The 22,433-nt window shown below is 43.2% G+C and overlaps 1 protein-coding gene across 6 annotated transcripts in view; it reads right to left on the bottom strand.

Annotated features, from left to right (window-relative positions):
* The window catches only part of NUP93 (nucleoporin 93), a 106,427-nt gene that overhangs the window by 11,104 nt on the left and 72,890 nt on the right, over window positions 1–22,433 (bottom strand). For all 6 annotated transcript variants that reach the window (XR_004347001.1, XM_032613723.1, XM_032613722.1 and 3 more), the window contains 7 exons: window positions 12,188–12,262; window positions 9,427–9,516; window positions 7,554–7,693; window positions 3,674–3,806; window positions 2,089–2,246; window positions 843–1,008; window positions 479–572 (listed from right to left, as the gene is read on the bottom strand). Coding sequence is in view for 5 of the 6 variants with exons in the window: in XM_032613723.1 (XP_032469614.1) it covers window positions 479–572; window positions 843–1,008; window positions 2,089–2,246; window positions 3,674–3,806; window positions 7,554–7,693; window positions 9,427–9,516; window positions 12,188–12,262 (856 nt within the window). In the remaining variant the exon portion in view is untranslated. The remainder of the gene's footprint in view (window positions 1–478; window positions 573–842; window positions 1,009–2,088; window positions 2,247–3,673; window positions 3,807–7,553; window positions 7,694–9,426; window positions 9,517–12,187; window positions 12,263–22,433) is intronic.

The raw sequence follows: 22,433 nt of genomic DNA, 5'->3' as shown, positions 1-22,433 counted from the left end.
AGGACAGGAATGATTTCAAAGCTTCGGTATTCTCAGATTCACAGATATCTGCATTCAACACTGCGGACCACTAGTCGGAATTTCCTTTTCTTCCCCCATTTTTTAAACAGTGAGAGAAAGAAAAAATGAAAAGCTATTTCTCCCTTGTTTGTGCTCAGATATAGTCACTGCGAGGTCTCTGAGGAAGCAGTAACCAAGTCCTCTTATGTCTCTCCCTGAGCCAGTGTCTGCCAGAGCAGTTCAAAGAACTAGTGGAGTTTACGGTCAACGACCATGTAAGTCACATACTCTGTTTACGGCCACGTGCGTGGCCTCTACCCAAATTTGAACTCATTGTTTTGTTGTGTTGTGTTTTGAAGATCCAGAGGGTTCTGAAGGAGAGACAGAGTTCAGAGATGAAGGATTTTCCCAGAAAAAAGCTAAGCAGTGACCTTAGGTGGACAAGAGAGGAAAGGTAGCTATGTTCTGGGTATCTTACCGTAGTCTTCCAACAACTGTTTCTGGAACTGAGAGAGAGTGAGCCTGTCTTGTGGGGAGCTGGTGCCGTCATCATCGAAACACACCTGGTTCAACTAAACGCCCAAGAGAAATACAGGCATTGGTACAAGCTACTTCCTGTGCCGGGTGCGGACTTGTAGCCGATCAGCTGCCATGCTCAAGGCTACGCTAATGGCTGTGTTACTGGTTGCGAATATTACACAATAAAAAATGGGCCAGGAGACAGGAAATCCACTAGTCCAGTCACCCTATTGGCATTATACATTAAGCAGTAATATCTGTGTGCAGTGTGTGAGCAGGGGGAAGGGGAGAATGCCCTACTGGGCAAGGGAAGTAGCTCCTGCCTTCAGCCACAGGTAGTCCTCAGTTTTGTCGGCCACCTCGCTCTGGTTGTCAGTGATGTCACATCTGCCAATGATACAGTACACAGCCCGTTTGTAGGGGTCCGTGTTGTTCCTGAGGGCCCTGCGGTAATGCAGTCGGAGCTTGTTCTCCGTAGCTGGGGACAATCTAGAGACACAAGGGAACACACAGACACATATGCTAAAGATCCTCACGGGCATCTGAAAGTACCCAGGTCCCAACCACACAGCAGAGTCACGAAGCCTTCCTTCACGGAGGGTAACACTGTCCCACCCATACCCACGGGTACCATCACTTTAACCAGACTTGCAGCTACCAAAACCTGCGTCTCCACCCACTGGCTTCCTCAAGTAGTGGCTGTCAGAGGCACGTGAGAAGGTCTGGGGAATTAATCCTCCACCCACCTCCCTGGCAGCCCTCAAGCAGTGATGGGCAAGAGTGAGTCAGTCCCTTAAGTGCCTCAGCCCCGCTCCGGCTTCTCCACTCCCTTATCCCTGTGAGATCACCTCCCAAATAAACTCCATGCACTCAAACCCTTGCCTCAGAGTCTGCATCTGGGGGAACCCTAAAACACTGTCCCTACTTTACACTCTCTAACATGAGCAAGACAGGGCTTATGGTTTAAGATAATCTCTGGACACGGCATTATTGACACTGCCAAAAAAGTAACCCTGGTTTTCCACATGTATAACTGGGGTAACCACCATTATTTCTTCTACATACATGTATGTATATTGAAACTGGGTTCGAATATGAACTTTAAGTCCTATTACATTAACAAAAACCAGAGAAAAATGAATGCTTAGCAGTTCCTTAATGCAAGAGAACTAAAAAAAAAAAAAAACTTACTGAATTAATTCAATGATTATATCTCAAGTTTGCTAACTTCTAACTCTGGCCTTTGAGTATGAAGCGTATATTGTCATTTGGGTCAACCGGAAAAGCACTAAATGTGAACAAGTGAAGTGTAATACAACAAAGTTTCATTTACTAAAGCATCCTTGATGTGCCTGGGACTTTGTAAGTGTACACATGGTGTCAGAATGGGGCTCTTTTAATGTTTTCCACTGTTATTCTACAGAGTTCTACTTGCTTTCTAAACTTCATTTTTCTCCCAATCAGAAACTTATTTGGAGCCATGCACAAGGAAAAGAGAGCAATGCCAGTGGGGGCCACCCTGCTGATTCCACGTGGCTTCTTCTGGATGCACCATCTCATTCACTGTACCTTCTGTCCTTGCTGTTCATGTACTCCTGGAACCAAGTTTTAAACTCTCCCAGCTGGTGCTGGGCTCGGTTGACCACCTGTGAAGCGGCAAGCAGGTCTCCACAGCGCAGGCAGTAATAAATTAACGCCCACACAGGATGGCCTTCCACCTCTCCATCCTAAAAGAGGAAAGGTTTAACTGACGACTTTCGATGTGCTGGCCCTCAGCTAAGCCCTCTTCTTGTATTAAGTCACTTAATCTCACAACTCCACTAGGCAGGGACCATGAATGGCCTCTTCCTCTCTGTTTTACAAACTAGGAACCTGAGGCATGGGGACGTTAAATAATTTTTCCAAGGTAAGCTGGTAAGCAGCAGTCTGGCTCGAGAGCCTTTCCTCTACAGCACTGTGTACACAGGCTTCAAAGACAGCCAGTGGGTTCTCCGTGGAACCCCAGTACCCACAGCAATCAGGTGACATGTTCTTCTGTGATAATTTACAGATGTGCACTCAGGCTAAGGACGTTCACTGACCAATAAGAGACTATCATCATATTTGAGTTTATAAAATGTTAACCATTAATGATTAGCTAAATGGATTCTGGCACTTCCATTCACCTGTTAGTTGTTCACTCACTTAGTATCTTTGTTTTGGACACCGTGCTACGTTATGCACTGGGGAATCTAAGAAAGCAGCTCTGTTCCCACTCTCCCAGCACTAGAGCTTCTCTCTCCTAAAAGTGGCTTTGCCATCACCTGCGCAGCAGCCCTGTGGTTACTCCTCTCTCTGCTTCTCCCCAACTCCTCCAGAAAAGTGGACCTCAGACTTCCTTTCTTGGCCCCTCCACCCTTCCCTAGGCAGGACTCTTTCTTAAGCCCAGATCTGATCGTGTCACTTCCTCACTTAAACCCCTTTGAGCAATTTACATCCTAAGTGCTTAGCCTGGTGCTCAAGGCCATCACCAGCTGGCCCCAAGCTGGTCCAGCCCTACCACACACCAGATACACCAGATACTCTTTCCTGCCTCCACGCATTTGTTCACGCTCCTCCCTCCTCCTGGAATACCCTTTTCCCAGACCCCTGGCTGGCAAGCCCCTACTCTTTAAGCACAAATGTGGGCCTCACCTCCTGTATGAAGCCAGGAGCCTGCAGCCCACCACCCTTGGTACACAGCTCCGGTTCAGCACTTTGCACAGGGTCTGTATCTGACGGTAACTAGACTGTGAGCTGAGAAGAAAGGCATGTTCTAGGACCCATATCTAACTCTGTTCTTCCAGCTGTTTGAGCCAACAATCTCAGAAGTCAGCCCTGACTCTGCCACATCCAAGTTCTTCCACAGTCCTATTGGGTCTACTTTCAAAACATGTCCAGAACCCAATGACATCATCCCCCTGCACCCTCCTCCACCCTAAGCTGAGCGACCACCATAATCACCTGGACTCCTGCACCACCAGTCTCCCAAGGTCCCCTAGCTTCTCTCCCTGCCCCCTCTGGTCTCTTCTCCATATAGTAGGTCCCACACATAACCTCATTTAAACTGAAAACGCCTAACCGAGAGAGACTGCTCTGGGAAGGTAACTCATCACATAGAGAAAGATGCCAATACCTGAAGTCCAGGCAAGGGAGCCGGAAGTTTGATGTTCAGGAAACTTCGAACCAACTGGTAAGTCCCAGGCACCCCACCCAGCTGGGCCTGATGCAAGTTGCCAAAGACAGTCACAAGGGTATAATTCTTATAACTGGAAAAAATTTACAGGCAAAAAAAGGGAGGTTGAAAACACATATTACATGTATCTATGTCCATATCCACAAACATTAGACTGTGAACTCCACAGGGAAGGGCCTGGATTTCAACCTAACACAGAAGAGGAAACAGTGCATGCTTAATGAAGCAAACTACATTATTTATTCATTGGGCAGTGGACCACTGTGAAGGTTTCTCATCACTGCGGATACTCAAAAGAATCCCTGGAGCAATATAATAGTGGACTTCAAATGCATTAAGGGCTAATGTGCAGAATAGTAATTGCTCCAGCTCACAGCCTAATGCTCTACTGGGATCTTTTCAAATTTTTCATTTCGAAAAATTTTAAACCTAAAAAAATGAATAGTCCAAAGAATGCTCATATATCCTTTACTTAGATTCGCCAATTGTTAATATTTGTATGATGTTTTTTTCTCTCTATATATACGTAGATATACAACATATACAAACACACATACTTTTTTTCTGAACCATTTGAAAATGTTATAGAAATATAGAAATCAGGGGCTACCTCATCTGTAAATATTTCACCATGTATCTCCTAGTTAGGACATTCTACCTAACTCAATACTACCATGACACTAAGAAATTTAACATTAATGTACTGTTGCTATCTAAAATATAACACATATTCAAATTTCTTAATAACATCCTTTATAGTTTTTTTTTTTTTTAAATCCAGGATCCAGTCAAGGGAATGCATGAAATTTCGCTGTCATACCACTTCCATTTCCCTTAATCTAGGGTCTAACACTTTTTATATAAAGACACTGACCTTTTAAAAAGAATCCAGGCTACTAGCTACCTGGTAAAATGTCCCACAAGCTGAATAGTTTCTCATGACTTGATTCAGGTTCAACTTTTTTGCCAAGAACCCCACCTACACAGCTGATGCTGGTACTGCCACAATGAGGCAGGTAATACCATTTTGCCCTTCTTGGTAACATTTAATTTGATCACTTGGTTAAAGGTGTTGTCCACCAGATTTCACCACTGTAAAAGCACCTCCTTTCCCCTTTGTAATTAATAAGTACTCTATGGGGTAATACTTGGAGGTCATGTGAATAATCTGTTCGCCAATAATCTTTCACCCAATAGTTTCCACTGGTGGTCCTTGCTGAACCCATTGTCACATTGGTGGTTACAAATGATTTTCTATCATTTCCTGTTTATTTATTTGCTAGCAGGCTTCTTAAAATCCTTTACAGTGTTTTAAAATTGCTTTTGTATTAAGATTAAATGGTTCAAGTTATAGATACCCAAACATGGGGTTAATACATTGAAGAACTTTCTAAATATGTTTCTTGTCCAAAACAAAACAGACTGCCTCAAAAAGTCAGGTGCTTCATATGTTCAACCACATAATAATATTAATATTATACCACATTAAGTATAATAACCAACTGAGAGAGACAGGGTGAGAGTGAGAGAGAGAAAAAGAGAGAGACACACACAGAGAAAAACACCTAACTATCAATTACAGAAAATAGACTCAATGGAAATTGATGTAGTCATAAAGAATGATACGGACAAAAAATTTTAAAAGCGAACTATATAAAACCATATATTGTACACATTTGGATCATAAGCTGTGTAAAAGATACATATCGAACAAAATATTCATATGTCCAAAAAGGCGGCAGGGATGGTATGGGGGTAAGGAAATACAACAAGGTGCCAGGGGCCTCTGGGCGGGGGAGAGGGGACTTCTCCCTTTTTCAGGTCCTCTTTTTGGCATCTTCCAAAATTTCTATAACAGTCATGTAGTATTTTCATAATGAAAAATGAACACAATTCAATTTAGCAAATGTAATGAGTTCGCCATCACTGGAAGTATTTAAAAGCAGAGGTTGGAAAAGAGATTACAGAAGAGTCCTGTAGCAACCAGGACAAACAGATGCCCACTATGGTCTCTTCAAACTCGAATGAAGACAACTCACATGCTGGAAAGGGCCTCAGAGCCTAAATTCCTTGAGAGCTAAGAAATGTGTACCTTGCTTCAAAGTTGGAATGTGGCAGGAAACAGAACAATGCTGTTTTCTCAACATTTTCAGCCTTATACCCCAAAAATAATTTGGGACCAGGTCTACTTTGCCACCTGGTGTATTACATCACTTGAAATACTGTACGTACGTTACACTGTCAGTGGATTAGCATTAGAAAGAATATTTTTTTTAGTGAGTACGACTATCTGAAATATTCCCTTTATCAAAAGGGACAACAAATCTTAAAAAGGATGCCATCAGAGAGTGATGCTACTAGAGTGAAAAAGAAAATAAGCATCCAATCGTTGTGCACAGGAAACTCCCAAATAGCTCCAAGTGCTGCTAAAGGAATTAATGGAACAACATAATGCCAAAAAAACGAAATGAAAAGAATAATAAAAGAAATGGGATAGCTTACATATATAAAACCAAAAACTGCAGCCTGGTACCACTGGTGAAGTCAAGCAACAACGTTAAGGATGAGGTTTATTGAAGAAAAAGCAGTCACGAGCAGTCATATACGTACACACGTTAAAAACTAAAATCCTCATGTTTTTTATAAACTGTAAGAACTTCTGACTCATATGTTGCTGACTTGTAGCAAATAAATATCACTATATACATTAGGTTCTTTATGGCTGAAGACTTAGAAATTTACATTACAAAAATTTAGTGAAAGCCTGATATAATACTTTATGAACTCTTTGTGCCCTGTGCCAGAAGCAATAAAAAACCATTTGGAGTTCAAGACTTTTCTTAACAACAGAATAGAGGCTAGCGAGTTTAATATGTCTGATGGTGTTCATCTCATGTAGCCATTATATAATTAATTTAGTATTTGGTATAAAAACCTGTTCTCTCTCTGCTGTACCAGGTCTGAATTACCTTGACTTCCTAATGAACTATATTATTTTGTTGACAGAGGGTGACCACACTACAAGGCCATTGGCAGCTGCATGGGCTCAGCAGCAAAGAACTGCAATTGAGCAAGTGTATTCAGCTTGGCTTTCTCTTCTCAAGCTAACAGAGAGAGGCCCAGCACCCTGTCTCTGAAATAAAGAGGGTCTGTTGCACGCTCACGACAACCTGCTGGTCAATTCAGAACAAGAAGTGTCCACAGGGAGTGGATGAATGGCACGGGCCCTACCAACGAGGGGGACAATAGTTAGGGCACAAGGGCACAGCCACAAACCCCTTGGTGACCAACTCCAATTAGTGAGGAGATGGCAAAAAAACCCCAGGCACAAATCAGAGGCATTAGCGGCCGGGAAGGATCTGGACTCACAAGGATTAACCAAGTAGAGCCAGAAGGAAAACAAAGGATCAAGGGGCCTTCCTAAGGTTTGAAGGTGGTAATGCTGGGTGGGAAAATTAAAATGCCTAGAGAAAACAAAGAGCCTAAGCAGTAATGGCTGAACCACAGGAGGGACAAGGATCCTGACCCAAGGCATCGTGCTCTAATAATCATGACTCTGTACTGAGGGACAGAGAGTGGACAAAGAGAAAAAGAAAAGCCTAACAGTGCTCAATGCTCCCACTCAAAATGATTTTATATCGGTGCATAAATAGTTCTGGTAGAGAAGTGTTTCTGAAAACAGCCTAACACCTCTCAGACTTGCTCAACCTTGTTTAAATTATACCAGCTACAAAGCACTTAGCTTGAGGACTACTTGAAACCCAAGAATGGCTGCCTTCGGGGGATTTTAAAGCCAGCCTCTGTGCTGCCGTTGCCTTACCTCTGCTCGAGGTATCCCAAGGCCTGCCTGACGAACTCCATGCGCACTTCCACGCTGTTGCGGCTCTTCAGGGCATCAGTCGCTGGTGTCAACAACACGTCTGTCATTTGTTTTACCATGGTCCACATGTCAGAGATGTTCTGCACACAAATGAGACTGCATGTGACAATGCTGTGGGGCCGGGGAAATTGCCTCGTTCTTCACGGCAATCTGACTCAAAGGCAGGCGGGACATGGAGCGGGAAGAAGTTAACGTCCTGTCTGAGGCCCTCAGGCTCAAGCCCAGCACAGAGGACGCACCTCTTCCCAGCCAGCTGCCAGGCTCCCGTCTTCCCTGCGAGCAGCTCCCATCTCGAGCTGGTTTTCAGATCAATTACGATTCCAGGTCTGACATAACCACCTACATAACTAAGACCACATAAAACTAACAAGAACACTGAATCTCAGTCGGTTATCCCTTAAGAGAGAGTGAATACATTTATAATCATCCAAATCTCTAGGAGTTTAAACTCAAGTAGCTGCATTTCAGTCCTTACAAGGTCACTGGAGTTTTTTAAGGCTTAAAATAAGAGTTTAACCTAAATAATACAGGTTCTGTCCTCCCAGAGGCTCTCCAGGGTCCACTGCTCTTACCCCACCGTGTGAGTGGCACAGCCTCCTTTTCTCCTGCCTATTCACTCCCTTCAAAAGATGCCTTCCTGTGGCCTCCCAGGAAAGGCACTGGTGATCTCTCCTGTGTGTTACCACCACACAGCTGGACTCCCTCTTCCCAGAATCCTCCTGGCTGTAAACCTCTCCTAAAAATGTGTTCCCTGAACGCTGTGCAAAATATAAAGTTAAGAATCCTTGGAAGACAGTAGCGATTAGAGAAAAAGCAGGTTTACACCTTTTCCAAAGGAAAAGAGAAAATCCTGTTTTCACTGTTTCTCTCAAAAATTAAAAATGTAGAAAATCCACCCTAAATGTGACCCTTTATAGGTGGTGAGATGGTAGATAAATTCTTATTTTCTTTAGATTGGTTTGTATTGCCTTATGTTTACTATTAAAAAAAATAAAGCATTTTTGAAGGAAAAATGTGTACGAGTGCTTGCTTCCGTTATAGCCTTTCCTCCTTTCTCCCCTCCTCCTGGCCACCTACCAATCTATCCATCCCCTTTTAAATTTTTTTCCCCCAGCGGGAGAAAATTGGCCAAGGATAAGAACTGAGGGACAGGAATAAAGATGGGGAGTCAGAGAGGAACAGAACCAAGTGGCTTTTAAAGACCCCACCTGAATCAAGTTCAAGGGGCTCACTGGTGTGAAAACCGCATCACCTTTACAATTCACATCTCATGAAAGAGCCTGTTAGTCTGTCTAAGGAGGGAAACTGGCAGGGAGGAGCTGGAGCCTGACAGAACTTCAAAGCAAACACAGCTTTGCTGGGCCTTTTGCAGATGCATAAAGATACATATATCTATATATTTAGGATCATCATCAAAAAACCACCCCAAGGGCTTCCCTGGTGGCGCGGTGGTTGGGAGTCGGCCTGCCGATGCAGGGGACGCGGGTTTGTGCCCTGGTCTGGGAGGATCCCACATGCCGCGGAGTGGCTGGGCCTGTGAGCCATGGCCGCTGAGCCTGTGCGTCCGGAGCCTGTGCCCAGCAACGGGGGAGGCCACGGCAGTGAGAGGCCCGTGTACCGCAAAAAACAAAAACAAAAACAAAAACAAAAATACCACCCCAAAATTATTTAAAATAAAACTCTGAAGAACAGTTAACATCTTCTTCCAGGGCATAGAGTTTCTCTTCAGCACATTTCTGCCAAGTCAGCAAGCTGCTAATCCCATTGGAACACCAGACCCCACACGTCTCCTCGGGTCAGCTCTGGGCGCTACCTTATCATCCAGTTCTGTGACAGAAGCACAGAGGTCCACAAGGTTAGGCTGCAGGTGTCCGTTGACAATCTTCTCGTTATAGATATAAATCTGAAAGGAAAAGCAAAGTAAATCGCACAAATTATATTTTCACCTTTTCTTTTTAGAACCCCTTGAAGCAGTTCTGAAACCAGCTTCTGCCCAATGGTCAGAAGCTTTCCTTCCTCAGAGTGGCTGAGCTATCCACACTGCCTGGAGGGCAAGGCCTCCAGCCAGCTTCCCAGTTTTGTGCCTAAGCTTCAGACAGCAGCATCGACACCCACGAAAGCTAGCCGCTAGCCCAGCCTTCCTAACACCTGAGGAGTGGGAGCAGGGTGGTCCCGGGGGTGGGGGGGGAGTCCCACGGGCAGTTCTGCATTGCTCTACCCAGGAGACCATCAGTCCCAGAGAGCAAGGACCAAAGTGGAAGGTCTCCTGCTGCTGCTTCCTAGGAACCCAGGGAAACATTTGGTAATCTTTCTGGCAAAAGGACTGAATGGCCCCAGGCCCTGGGCTTGTGGACTTAGTAAGGACTGTCAGGTCGCAGCCCTCCACATGTTTTATAAGAGCAGTTGCTGCCCATCTGCAGTACCCATTTGTCGGGAAAGAATCCCAGCTCCTTAGTAAAATTTTCTCAAGAAAAAGGAACTATGTGACGTTCAACGAATGGAAAAGCCAATATTACTTTGGATTTTATTTTTTAAAAACTAACATAATGATGATAAAAACTATTAAGTTCTACTCTTTGCATCTGAAGTCCTTGCTCTACCGAGGATTGAACAAGGTAGTGATGTTAGACAAGTCAGGACCCTGTCAAACCTTACCTCCCTCTACTCTAAATGGGGGAGAGCATCATGCAGCCTCCAGGAGTGTTATAAAGATTAAATGAAACGGTTTTAAAACCAGAATGTGGTGTTTATTCACTCATGAGCATTTATAAGGAGCCTTCCCTGGGTTACTGTGTTCAACACGGGATATAAAGATTCGCTCTCCACTGGAGGGGATAGCCATGTAAACAGATACATGACATTCCAGTGTCCTGAGTGCTAGTAAACCTTAGTTTTATGAAGTTTTAGTCTTCACAGACACAGAAGATACATGGTTTCTCTCCTCAAAAGCTTGTAATTTCATTAGGCCTGAATTCTGACGGTGCCTGTGGCAATGGAAGTCAGTCACATAATGAAAGTGAAATTTAAAAAAATGTAGATGTAGTGTGGGAGAAAAAGAGAGATCTAAAAACTGAAGAAAAAATAAATGAAGGCCCAGTAGTAAAACATGAGGGAGTTGGAAGGAGGGGGACTTATGTGAGGGAAGCTGATGTGGCTGGTTTCAGATGCCTAGAGTTAGAACTGGCAGTGGTATGCTGAAGGAGAGAGGCTTAAAAAGAGCATTTAGAACATTTTTCTCAACAAGGGGTACAAGAAGGATCTCTGATAATACCATCAGCTCACCAAATAATTCAGTTACGGCATCCCTCTGTCAAAGGCACAGGGTCTAGCAGTTTCTCCCCTCCCCCGTTCACCTCTATAGCCACCACGTGTTTTTGTCTCCACCTACCCCACCCCACCCCAGCCCAGGTTGGACGGAAGAAAGGAACTGGGTGATGCTGAGGGCCACAGTGGCACTGATTGCGGGAGGGCTTCCCTGGTGGCGCAGTGGTTAAGAATCCGCCTGCCAGTGCAGGGGACATGGGTTTGATCCCTGGCCCGGGAAGATCCCACATGCTGTGGAGCAACTAAGCCCGTGCGTCACAACTACTGAGCCTGCACTCTAGAGCTTGTGCTCCACAACAAGAGAAGCCACGGCAATGAGAAGCCCGTGCACTGCAAGAAGAGTAGCCCCTGCTTGCCTCAACTAGAGAAAGCCATGCACAGCAATGAAGACCCAACACAGCCAAAAAAAAAAAAAAAAAAAAAAAAAAATGAATAAATAAATTTATTAAAAAAGAAAAAGAATCGCGGGAGTTGGTCACGACAGAACAGATGTTCCTTGGTCACTGCTGGTGCAGGACAATTTAAAGGGGATGGAAGCCCACCACCCTCAATTCAAGAAACAAGACTGTTTCCCCTTCTTGATACTTTGTGCAGCAAAGCAGCAAATTAGAATAAAATACACAGGTGGTCAGCACTGCTTTATTCAAAAAGTCAATTCCAGGTATGTACTGTCCTAAGGGCAGTTTCAGTCAACAGAGTCCCTGAGCTTTACCACAAAGTGTCTCAATCCATACTCAAACTATCACATGGTCATGATATACCACAAGAACCACAACCCTCCAAATATCATAAGCTTCTCCAGGACAGTAATATCAGGTAATGGTGAGTACATTATGCTTACCAAGGCAGAAAAGCATTCAGAAAATTTCTCTCTACAACGGGGTTAAGAAGCATTTCTGATAATACCATTCACTGACCAGGTGATCAGTTAATACAGAACTCCATTTACTTAGCAGTGCAGTTACTCAAAGCTTTACTGTACATGGGCTGCTGCCAAATGCAAAATGAGATGCCTTGGTCAGTGTGTGAGGCAGATTTCAACTTCCTTAAATCAAACCTGAGTCATTCTATTACCCAATTTGATAGACTTCTCCAGGGACCTAGATGGTAAAATATCAACGCGTCCTCTGAATGAAAACCCAACTTGTTTTCAGGGTTGGACTTTCACATGAAGTCTGTGTTCTCTTTTACTTCCCAGCGGGCTCATAGAGGATTTTCCTGGATTTGATCTTCCTTGAGAACACACTCACCTGCCGGGCATAGGCCATCTCGATGCTGTCCAGAGAGCTTCGACCAGGGGGTCCCGCATCACTGATGTAACTTGGCTGTACAGAAATACACATTCAGAATTGGTTCAGAACAGCATTCAGTCATGTAAAGAAAAAAAAAAACTATAAACATATGTTTGTCTTTAACAAAGCTGTTTTTGTTTCCTAGTCAGACTTCCTCAAAACGATGATTTTTAGGGGCTTCAATAGAAGGCAACTCTCTTACCATGATCACATGAGAAGGGAGCAGGCATGGGACTCAACTCAAAAATAACAGGAGGCTGGAGAAGCTGTAAGGATATCTCAGTAACTGTTTCTAGAAAGGCACCTCTTTGTCACATTCGGTTTCAATCCCCCAGTCCACCTCATCTTCCCCCTCCATGTCTTTACACCAGTGAGGCTGTGGTGTATGTGGGTCTCCTGTTTCCATCACTCATATCAGATAGCTGAGGAAATGGAGTTTATAGGGTCACAATACCAGGATTCAGACATGTCCTATCTAGAGTCCACACCATGACAACAGCTACTGATGAACTTTATGCATCTGAAGATATGAAGCCAGCCTAAGTTGGGCATTCATTCATTCAGCAAACATCTGCCAAGTGCCTGCCTGCCACATGCACAGTGTGTACACATCCATCCCCACAGGATGACAAGACAGCCCACAGAGGCTGTTCCCAAAGAGCTTACCATCTGATGGGGAGAGCTAGACACCAACATATGGAAAAAATTATTAGCCTTTTTTAAGAAAGACTAAAGATAATTTTTAGCTAAGTTTATTTCCTACTCTAAAAAAATATGGATCAAAATCAGGTATGTTCCAATTAGGTATATTAGGCATATTCTTAAATTTCCAATATTAGTTTGTACTGTACTGCAGCAAAGATCAAATTCTTCAAGCTTCTCTCATTAAAAAAAAAAAAAAAAAGCAATGCTCTATTCTCTAAAATCTAAAACAAAGCAGCTTAAAGTAGGTTTCCTGGGAGACACATGACAGATAGCAGCAAAACTTCCTAGCACCACCAAAGCTGGTAAAAGGGATACCAACATGAGCATGCACTGGGGCAGGCCAGAGAATAGGAAGAAGCAGGAAGCAGAAAGGTGGGTTGTAAACCCTCAGGTTCTGGAATGAACACTGGACTGTCAGGACACCTGGGTTCCAGGAGGACTGCTCCACTCCCTTGCTTTGGCATCTGGGCAAAGCACATATCCTTGGAGCCTCAGGTTCCCTTTGGTTGATGAAGGGGCTGTCCTAGACAATCTCGAGAGGTCCTCCCCAGCTCTGATTTTCTGCAATCATTGGTATTAAAAGAGCTTTAAACAGTTTACTGTTCAAAATATCGAATTTGATCTCACTACAGTACAGTAAAAACCAGTGTATTGGAAATTTAAGAATATAACTAATATACCTAGTAGAATACACCTAATTTTGATCCATACTTGTTTATAGTAGGGAATAAGCTTAGCTAAAGTTTAACTTTAGTCTTTCTAAAAAATGGACTAATAAACTTTTCCATATGTTGGCATCTTACTCTCTCGGTCAAATGGTAAGCTTGGAAGATGCTGCTGCTTGGCTGACCCAATGACCATTTCACATCCCTACCTCTCACTTCTACTCACTGCCACTTCCCACGCTGGCATATGGAGTTAAATATATCCAATGGTGTGCTGGTAAATGTTTAACAACTGGCTTGGGAAAGGGAACTTGACTTGTAGCGTTTGCTGGTTTCTGGTGTAAATATTCCCACCATGGCAGAAATCAAGCTATTCCAAGTAGTATCAACTAGACGGCAAATTTCCTGAAACTCTAACAATAGGTCCTCATGAGCTGACCCCTACACACTACCCTTTCCCAGCCTCTACTGCAGCTAGGAGTGGCCATGAACCCTGGTTCTAGCCAACCGGATGAAAGCACAAGCCTGGTAGTACATTCTGGCTTAGTGCAGTTTCTGCTTTTCCTAATAAAGGGAGAAAAAGGAGCCTGGCATGGCCTTTCAGCTTTCTCCCCTGAATGCAAACAGGTTGTCTAGAGCTGCAGCAATCAGCTTGTCAGCCCAAAGTAAGTGTCCGTGCTAAAAATGGTGGTATACAGAGAAAAGGAGGTGCCTCTGATGGCACTGCAGAGCTACTGAATTAAGGCCCATACTCTCCACACCTGCAGACTTGTTAGGTGAGAAAAATAAATCGTTATTCAACCTACAAAAACTCAAGTTTTCTGTTACTCACAGCTGAAAGCATTCCTATCTGAAATGATTGAAAACCATCAGGTTAGAGTAACAACAGACACGCTTACTGAGCGACTACTATATGCCAAGCACTGTCTTAATTTCTGTGTATTAACTCCACAACCCTATGAGATACATACTTTTATTATAACAATTTTACAGATGAAGACACCAAAGCGCACAGAAAGCACCTTGCCAGGGGTCACTCTAATAGGAAGTAGTGGAGCCGTGGTTTGTGCCCACAGCCTGGGGCCACAATGCCAGCCAGGGCAGCCTGGGGCAACTGTCCAAGGATGGCCATCGAAGAACAAGAGAGAGTAGCAGTTAGAAATCCTGGCTCCACTACTCACTAGCTATGTGATCTTGATTGAGTATATTGCTTCTTTTGAGCCTGGGTTTCTTTAGCTGTAACACAGGTGCAGCAATGGTATCTCCCTCATAGATTTGTGAAATAATCTTAAATTAAATGGGAAGAAAACAGTACTTATTTCACAAGGAGTAAATAGGAATAAGTAGAAAGAGCTCACTGTCCAACATTTGACCAGTAAACGCTAGCTGTTACCACTTTTTAAATAAAAAATAAACCATAATGAACATGGGACTAAATCAGATGTTGAACAGTGGATAGATATGGACACTACAGAAACATAATCTAAGATATTTTCTTTGTGCTGGCTGGAAATTCTCATCTCACTCCTCTACAGTGAAAACACATTCTCGTAGGAAAAGAATCCCCCACCAGCTCATTTTCTATTTCTGGACTAATTCTGAGTGTTCCCAGTAACACTGCATTTGAGGACTGTTCTATAACGTGGCCATCTTTCTGGAACAGAACTCTCTGAAAGTTGATGATCCCCGAGTCTTTTGAAAGAACAGAGCACTAAGCCTGTTAATTCCAGTAACCTAACTGGGGGGAATAAATGGGGAGGAGAGGGGGAATGGCACTAAACACTTCTGCAAGGACACAGTTGTTTCAGCTAAATATACATAAACAGCCTTGAGAAATATTTTCCAGTACTACTAAAAACCTAATTTTAAAAAGTAGTTCGTTTTTTGGCCTTCAAATTTCCATTTAAATTAATTTTGCCTAATGCCCTTGTTTTCAAACGTACCTTTCCTTCATTTGCCCTTGGCCGAGCCTCTATTTCACCACACACAAAGTCAGTTATCCATCAACAGGATGTGTACATGCACATTCCTGAGCAGAGGAACCAGCAAACATTCAATGGAATTTCAAAGCCAGGAGCTGCTAGAGGGCTGGGAAAGGAGATGCCGGTATGCTGTGTGGGAATAACGTTCCAAACTCTTCAGGTTTTCTCTGTATTGGGGCCTGATCGGAGCACAGTGGGGATAACAGGAGCACAGAATCAGAGACCAGAAAGGCAGGGAAGATGGGTAGGCAGGGCCAGAGAGAACAACAAGGGGCTCACCCAGGAGTCTGGAGATAATGTGGAGAAACAGCAGTCTCTGGGAGCACAGACATGAGAAGGGTCTTCTCAGTGTACCTGGTGTTCCCCAAACAGCCATTTTCTAAGTGAACATTCCTGAACAGGCAGGATGTGGTTGGAGAGTGGTAAGGGAACTGCAAGCTTTTATTAAGCAACTACTTTTGTACATAACATATCCAGGGATGAATAAATCTCTTTTCCCAAGGAGAGCACATTCTAGGCAGGGAAAAAGGAATGTAGCACTCACTTCTAGCAAAACAAGTACAGAGTAAAAAGAAAATGTGATGATACTACAGAAGGAAGAGAGTTTTTAATTTCCAAGTGGAATGTTTTGGCTTTATGTAAGCAAAACAGAACCAAAGTAATTAATGTTCAATAGTTGGCTACAGTATCTGTACACAGAAGCCCAGTACTACCAGAAAAAACACCGACTGGGCACCAGAAGACCCAGGTTCTAAACGCAACCCAACTGTGTGACCTTGGGTAATGACATCTAACTTTTCTGGAGCATCATTCTCCATGGATAAAACGGGAAGAATACTTGGGTCATTTATACAATGAAATCTATTACGGCCACTAAAAAATGACAGACACCTACATGTACTAACCTAGAAAAAGCTCCAAAATAAGTTAAAAAAAATCAAAACATAATGCTAAGTAGTATCATTTATTATATAAAATGGTGCCGTTTATGGAGTAAATTGATAATAAACTGATCAGATGGACATATACGTATAAATGTGCACATAAATACCTGAGAGGGAATTGGAAGGATAGAATGTCAGAGGTTATGTTTGGGTTGGGGGTAGAGGAGAGCAGCTCAATTTTCACAATCTCTATCTCTATCTCTACCAGTAGAATGCTGTGCAAGAAGAAGGTGTTCACGTGATATATCCTGATGTCAAAATGAAGGGCCCGTTGAGTTGGGTTCTTTAAACTTCTTTTTGAAAGAGCAGCTGAGCACTTTCTATACTTGAAATCCTACTCAAATTCCAATACATGAAACAAATTAGGAAACTACCAGGGAGCCATAAAATACAGCTTGGTATCATCTAGTCTAGGGTTTTCAAACTCATACTGTCAGTCTATATTTTTACTGTATTTCATCAAATCTAATACACCATCAACTGCAAGGCATCATGTTATTTATGTACCATTAGGAAAGAAAAATGCGGACAAACTATGACACACCACTGAATTTAAGGCGTATCCTGATTTCAGAGATGTTAAAATATAGAAAAGATGTGTAACTGGGAATTGGTGAAATATGGTATTAAGTCAGTGATCAAAATTAGAGACTACATTCAACACACACTGTTCACACATCACATCATTATCTGTAATGATTAAGCTACAACTTAGCTTCTCTACTGAGCCTATTGCTTGCTAGGCTGAGCCATTTTCCAGACAATACATTAAAGCAACATCCACTGACTATGTCTAATATCAATACAGCCACGACACACTGAGGCTAGGTAAAAATTACTTTTAAATGTTGCCTAAGATATATCAAGGATTCTCAACGATGCTCAAAGCCCGTAGTGTCATGCAAGGAGCGCAGACGGGGGGTGTTCTTCCCCATAGGCCAGACGCAAGGACTAGGGTATGGGAGTTCTTAGCCAGGAGTCTCTTTCTTGCTTCAAAGCACATCATTTTTATTCAGACTACAACCTGGAAAGTTATTAACAATCTTTCGATTCCTATCTTTCTTTAAAAATTATACCTTTTTCTTCAATGATATCCTAAGGAAATTAACTTCCCAAATTGAATTTATGCTACTGAAGCATCATTTCCCTTATTAAAACTTGCCAGGAATAGATATTACTAATGTGTTGTTGCTCTTCTGTTATTGGAAGGCTTGGGGGAAAAATGATTCAGGAACCACCATCTCCTACTTCATTTTTGCTTAAAAATAAAAGCCTCAAGCCTCTCTTTATATTAAATTAACCAAATTTGGACATTTTCCTTCAACTATAAGGTCAGCTCAAAATGACTGGAAGCCTCTTTCCTAGCTAATGACTCTTTGGATTCCAACAGCCTTATTCCTGACAACAAAGTGCCCAGGAAAGAATGGTTTAGATGGCAAGTCATACTTTAATTATTTCTTCTACTTATGTCCTGAGATTTTTTTCATTCCTAGTGACTTTATAGGTCAAGGGACACTTAAAAAGGGATAGATCCATATTAAAATGATAAAAATAAACTTAATAGTGTGTAGCTTACCAAATACCAGCCACCACCATAAACAGTGCTGCGATATGCTGAGCGTGCACTCTATACCAGCTCTGGGCCAGGCACCTTACACACGTTCTATGTTCCTTCCAACGGTTCTTCAAGAGAGGCCTTTTACAATGAGGATGAGAACAGGGAAGTTCCCGGGAGAGCCCCGGGAACTTAGGCCTGCAGAATTCCAAAGCCTGTCTCAGGCCTTCACACTCTGCGGTTTCTTACAAAGAGGGCAGAGAAGGTGCCTGCCCAAGTGGAGATAATACCACCTTTCCATCATTTTGAAGAAAATTACATGGAAAAAACATGGTTCTTCCACATATCCACCAGAATGGTTGAATTGAAAAAGACAAAAAATACCAAGTGTGGCAAAGGTATGGAACAAAGAGAATTCTCATAGTGCTGGTGGGAGGGTACACTAAGAAACCGTTTTGGAACAGTGTTGAATATATGTGTACCCTCTGTCCCAGCAATTGCCCGCTTAGATGTGCCCAATGGATGTGCAAACGTATGTTCACCAAAAGACAGGTACAAGAATGCTCTCAATAGCACTCTTTATAAAAGCTAAGAACTGGTAACTATCCAAATGTCCATCAACATCAGAATGGATAAACAGACTGCAGTCATACTATTCGGCCATGAGAATGAATAGCCTTCAACTACATGTAACAATATACAGAGTGTTAAGCAAAAGCCAGAAACAAGAGTACATACCATATGACTCCATTTACACAGAGTTTAAAAACAGGCAAAATTAATCTATGACATCAGAAGTTAGGACAGTGTTTCCTTTGGTGGTGGTGGTGAGGGGTGGTGAATGAAAAGGCACAGAACAGGGGATGCTGGGAGGCCGACAATGTTGTTTCTTCATCTGGGTGTGTTCCCTTTTGCTATATTCATTGAGCTGTATACTTAAAAAGTGCATACTTTTCTGTATATATGTTATACTTCAGGAAAAAAGTTCAAAACAGCAACAAACAACAAAATCTACAAGGTTCCAGAAATGGCAATTCCCTGGATTATCTGAAGAACCATCTGCATCATTTGCCAGCTTTTTCAGCAAAGCTATCCACTCCGCTAGGTGTCACAACAGACAACAGCAATAGTATCAATAACTCCCTTCCAAGAGGGAGGACTCGAGGTCAAGGAAGCAGAGTCTACTAAATAGATTAGTCTATTTTAAGACAAGAGCAATCAAGAAAGAATATCTCATTAGCGGCTTATAATTACTTCCAAATCCCAATACAGACTACAACCTATTAACACAATTTTAAAAAATGAAGTTTATAAAACCATGAGCTGTTCTACTTATCTGCCCAGACTCACAAGAAATAGAAAGAAACATTAGGCTGGCCAAGGATTTTATACATTAGCTCTTTTTTCCCAAAGACTCTACTCTTCTTTGAAATCTTTGAGTCTAAGAAATGTGGAACAGGGTCATTAATGAGTAATTTCCTAAGATAAATGACTTTAGCATCTATTTATTTGGGGGGCTAATTTAATAGAAAAACTGGGTTTTTATTTTATTTTATTTTTTTTTTTTTTGCGGTATGCGGGCCTCTCACTGTTGTGGCCTCTCCCGTTGCGGAGCACAGGCTCCGGACGCGCAGGCTCAGCGGCCATGGCTCACGGGCCCAGCCGCTCCGCGGCATGGGGGATCTTCCCGGACCGGGGCACGAATCTGTGTCCCCTGCATCGGCAGGCAGACTCTCAACCACTGCGCCACCAGGGAAGCCCTGGGTTTTTAAATCAGGAGCAAACTTGTAGATACAGAATGTGTGAAGTTACCCTGCAGGCATGAAACACTGCCAAGCTACCCACCTTTGACCCAGAGTTCAACAGAACGATGGCCTAGAAGCCAACAGTCCTGGATCTCACCAGCATATTACACATCTCTCTGAGCCTTAGTTGTCCTATCTCCCATGAGAAAAGAATGCTAGCTAGTTAAGAAACAACTTCTGGGGAAAAGATTTATCAGGAAGCACTGGCAATATTACTTGAAATGTCTAACGCTATAATTTTTGTGACATTATAATTTTTAACTTGCACCTCCAAATTATCTGAAACTACTTACTTTAAAACAATAGTAAGGGACGCCCATTATGAGTCAGGTGCTTTATGTTATCACTAATCTTCCCAATAATCCATTTCACCAATGAAGACATTAAATGTCTGCAGGATTAAATAACTTGGATAAGGTCTCAGAACTAGTCAGTGGTGAAGCTAGGATCTGAACCCCAGGGCTGTTCTCTCCCCAGCACCAGCGTGGTAAATGTGTGGTTAAGTCACAGCTCCCACTGGCACAAGGGCAGACATCACTAATCAAGCACGACACACTTTCCTGCTGATCCCAAGATGCAGCCTCAAATCCCTCTCAGGAAAGATCTCCAGGATAAATAAGTGAAAAAAGCATGATATAGAACAGAGCATATAGTAAAATAACTTTTGTCTAAGAAGGAGGGAAGATAATATATTGCCTTGTATTCATATAAAGAGACTCGAAATATTACACAAGAAAGTAATAATAGTGATTACTTCCAGGGAGAGGCAAAGTGGGGAGGGAATGAGCTTCTGGGGACAGGGTACTTTAGTTCTTGAGTCATATGAATACATTGCCTTTAAAAAAATTAGATTTTAGGGCTTACCTGGTGGCACAGTGGTTAAGAATCTGCCTGCCAATGCAGGGAACACAGGTTCGAGCCCTGGTCTGGGAAGATCCCACATGCCGCAGAGCAACTAAGCCCTACTTAGTTGGGCTTAAGCCCAACTACTGAGCCACAACTACTGAGCCTGCACATCTGGAGCCTGTGCTCTGCAACAGGAGAGGCCGCGACAGTGAGAGGCCCACGCACCGCGATGAAGAGTGGGTCCCGCTCACCGCAACTGGAGAAAGCCCTCGCACAGAAATGAACACCCAACACAGCCAAAAAATAAATAAATTTATTTAAAAAAAAAAAGAATTAGATTTTAAAGAGGAGAAACCCCTCAACTTAGCACCACCAGCAATCAATGAACACTGGCAATTAAAATAGACCCTATTAAACATACCCACTCTAAAATCACACTGTTTCAACATATCCCTAATACTCTGGTTAGCACAAAGTTAGCTAAGGCCAAATGATTTATTCAACAAATATTTCTAGAGCATCTAATATGTTCCAGGGACTCTTCTAGGCACTGGAGATATGAGTAAATACAACAAACAAAAATCCTTACCTTCATGGAGCTTACATTCTACTGTGAGAAACAGACAGTAAGCAATATAAAGACATAAAACACATACAATGGTTTAAAGTGAAGAAGTGCTAAAAAGAAAAATATAGGGCTTCCCTGGTGGCGCAGTGGTTGAGAGTCCGCCTGCTGATGCAGGGGACGTGGGTTCCTGCCCCGGTCCGGGAAGGTCCCACATGCCGCGAAGCGGCTGGGCCCATGAGCCATGGCTGCTGAGCCTGCGCATGTGGAGCCTATGCTCCACAACGGGAGAGGCCGCAGCAGTGAGAGGCCCGCGTACCGCAAAAAAAAAAAAAAAGAAAAAAAAGAAAAATATAGCAAGAAAAGGGGATATAGAAAGTGCTGAATGGGGAAAGGGTGGTTTGGATTTCAGATATCAAGGCCCTGGAAGGCCTCACTGAGATGGCACTGGGTAATATGTGAAGAAAGTGAGGGAGACAGCCATGCAGTTATTTGGGGGAAGAGCCTTCTAGGCACAAGCAACAGGAAGCCCAGAGGACCTGAGGCAGGAGGAAGCCTACCCGGTTCGTTCAAGGAACCTGCAACGAGCTTCTTTGGCTGGAGCAGCAAGAGCAACAGGGAGAGCAGAAAAACTTGAGCTGCGAGAGGCAACAAGACCAGGTCAGGTAGGGACTTAGAGGTCATGGTAAAGACTCTGGCTTTCACTCCAAGTGAGAGGGGTGTCACTGGAGGATCCCGAACGGAGGAGTGACACGATCTAGCCTGTGTCTTAATAGTGTCACTCTGGCTGTTGTGTTGAAAAGACTGTACAAGGGCAAAAGCAGGGAGACCAGTGTGGCTGACAACCTCTAAGATGGCTCCCAATAATCCCCACTTCCTGGGATCCGAGCCCTTGTTTAATCCTCTCTCCTTGAGCACAGGCTGAATTTAGTGACTTACCTTGATCAAAGCAAAGCGACAGGATATTACTTTCAAGATTAAGTCACGGAAAGACCGTGGTTTCTGTCTTGGGGCCCCTTTAGCTCTTCCTTGGATCCCTCACTCTTGCTCCAGGGGAAGCAAACTACCATGCTGTGAGCAACACAAGAGAGACCCACATGACAAGGAACTGACGTCCGTAGCCAAGAGCCAGAGGGG

The sequence above is a fragment of the Phocoena sinus genome, chromosome 19 (genome assembly GCF_008692025.1).
Source record: "Phocoena sinus isolate mPhoSin1 chromosome 19, mPhoSin1.pri, whole genome shotgun sequence".
Classification (NCBI taxonomy): Eukaryota; Metazoa; Chordata; class Mammalia; order Artiodactyla; family Phocoenidae; genus Phocoena; species Phocoena sinus.
Note: the sequence above shows the minus strand (reverse complement) of the source record. Positions and strands in the feature narration are given on the sequence as shown.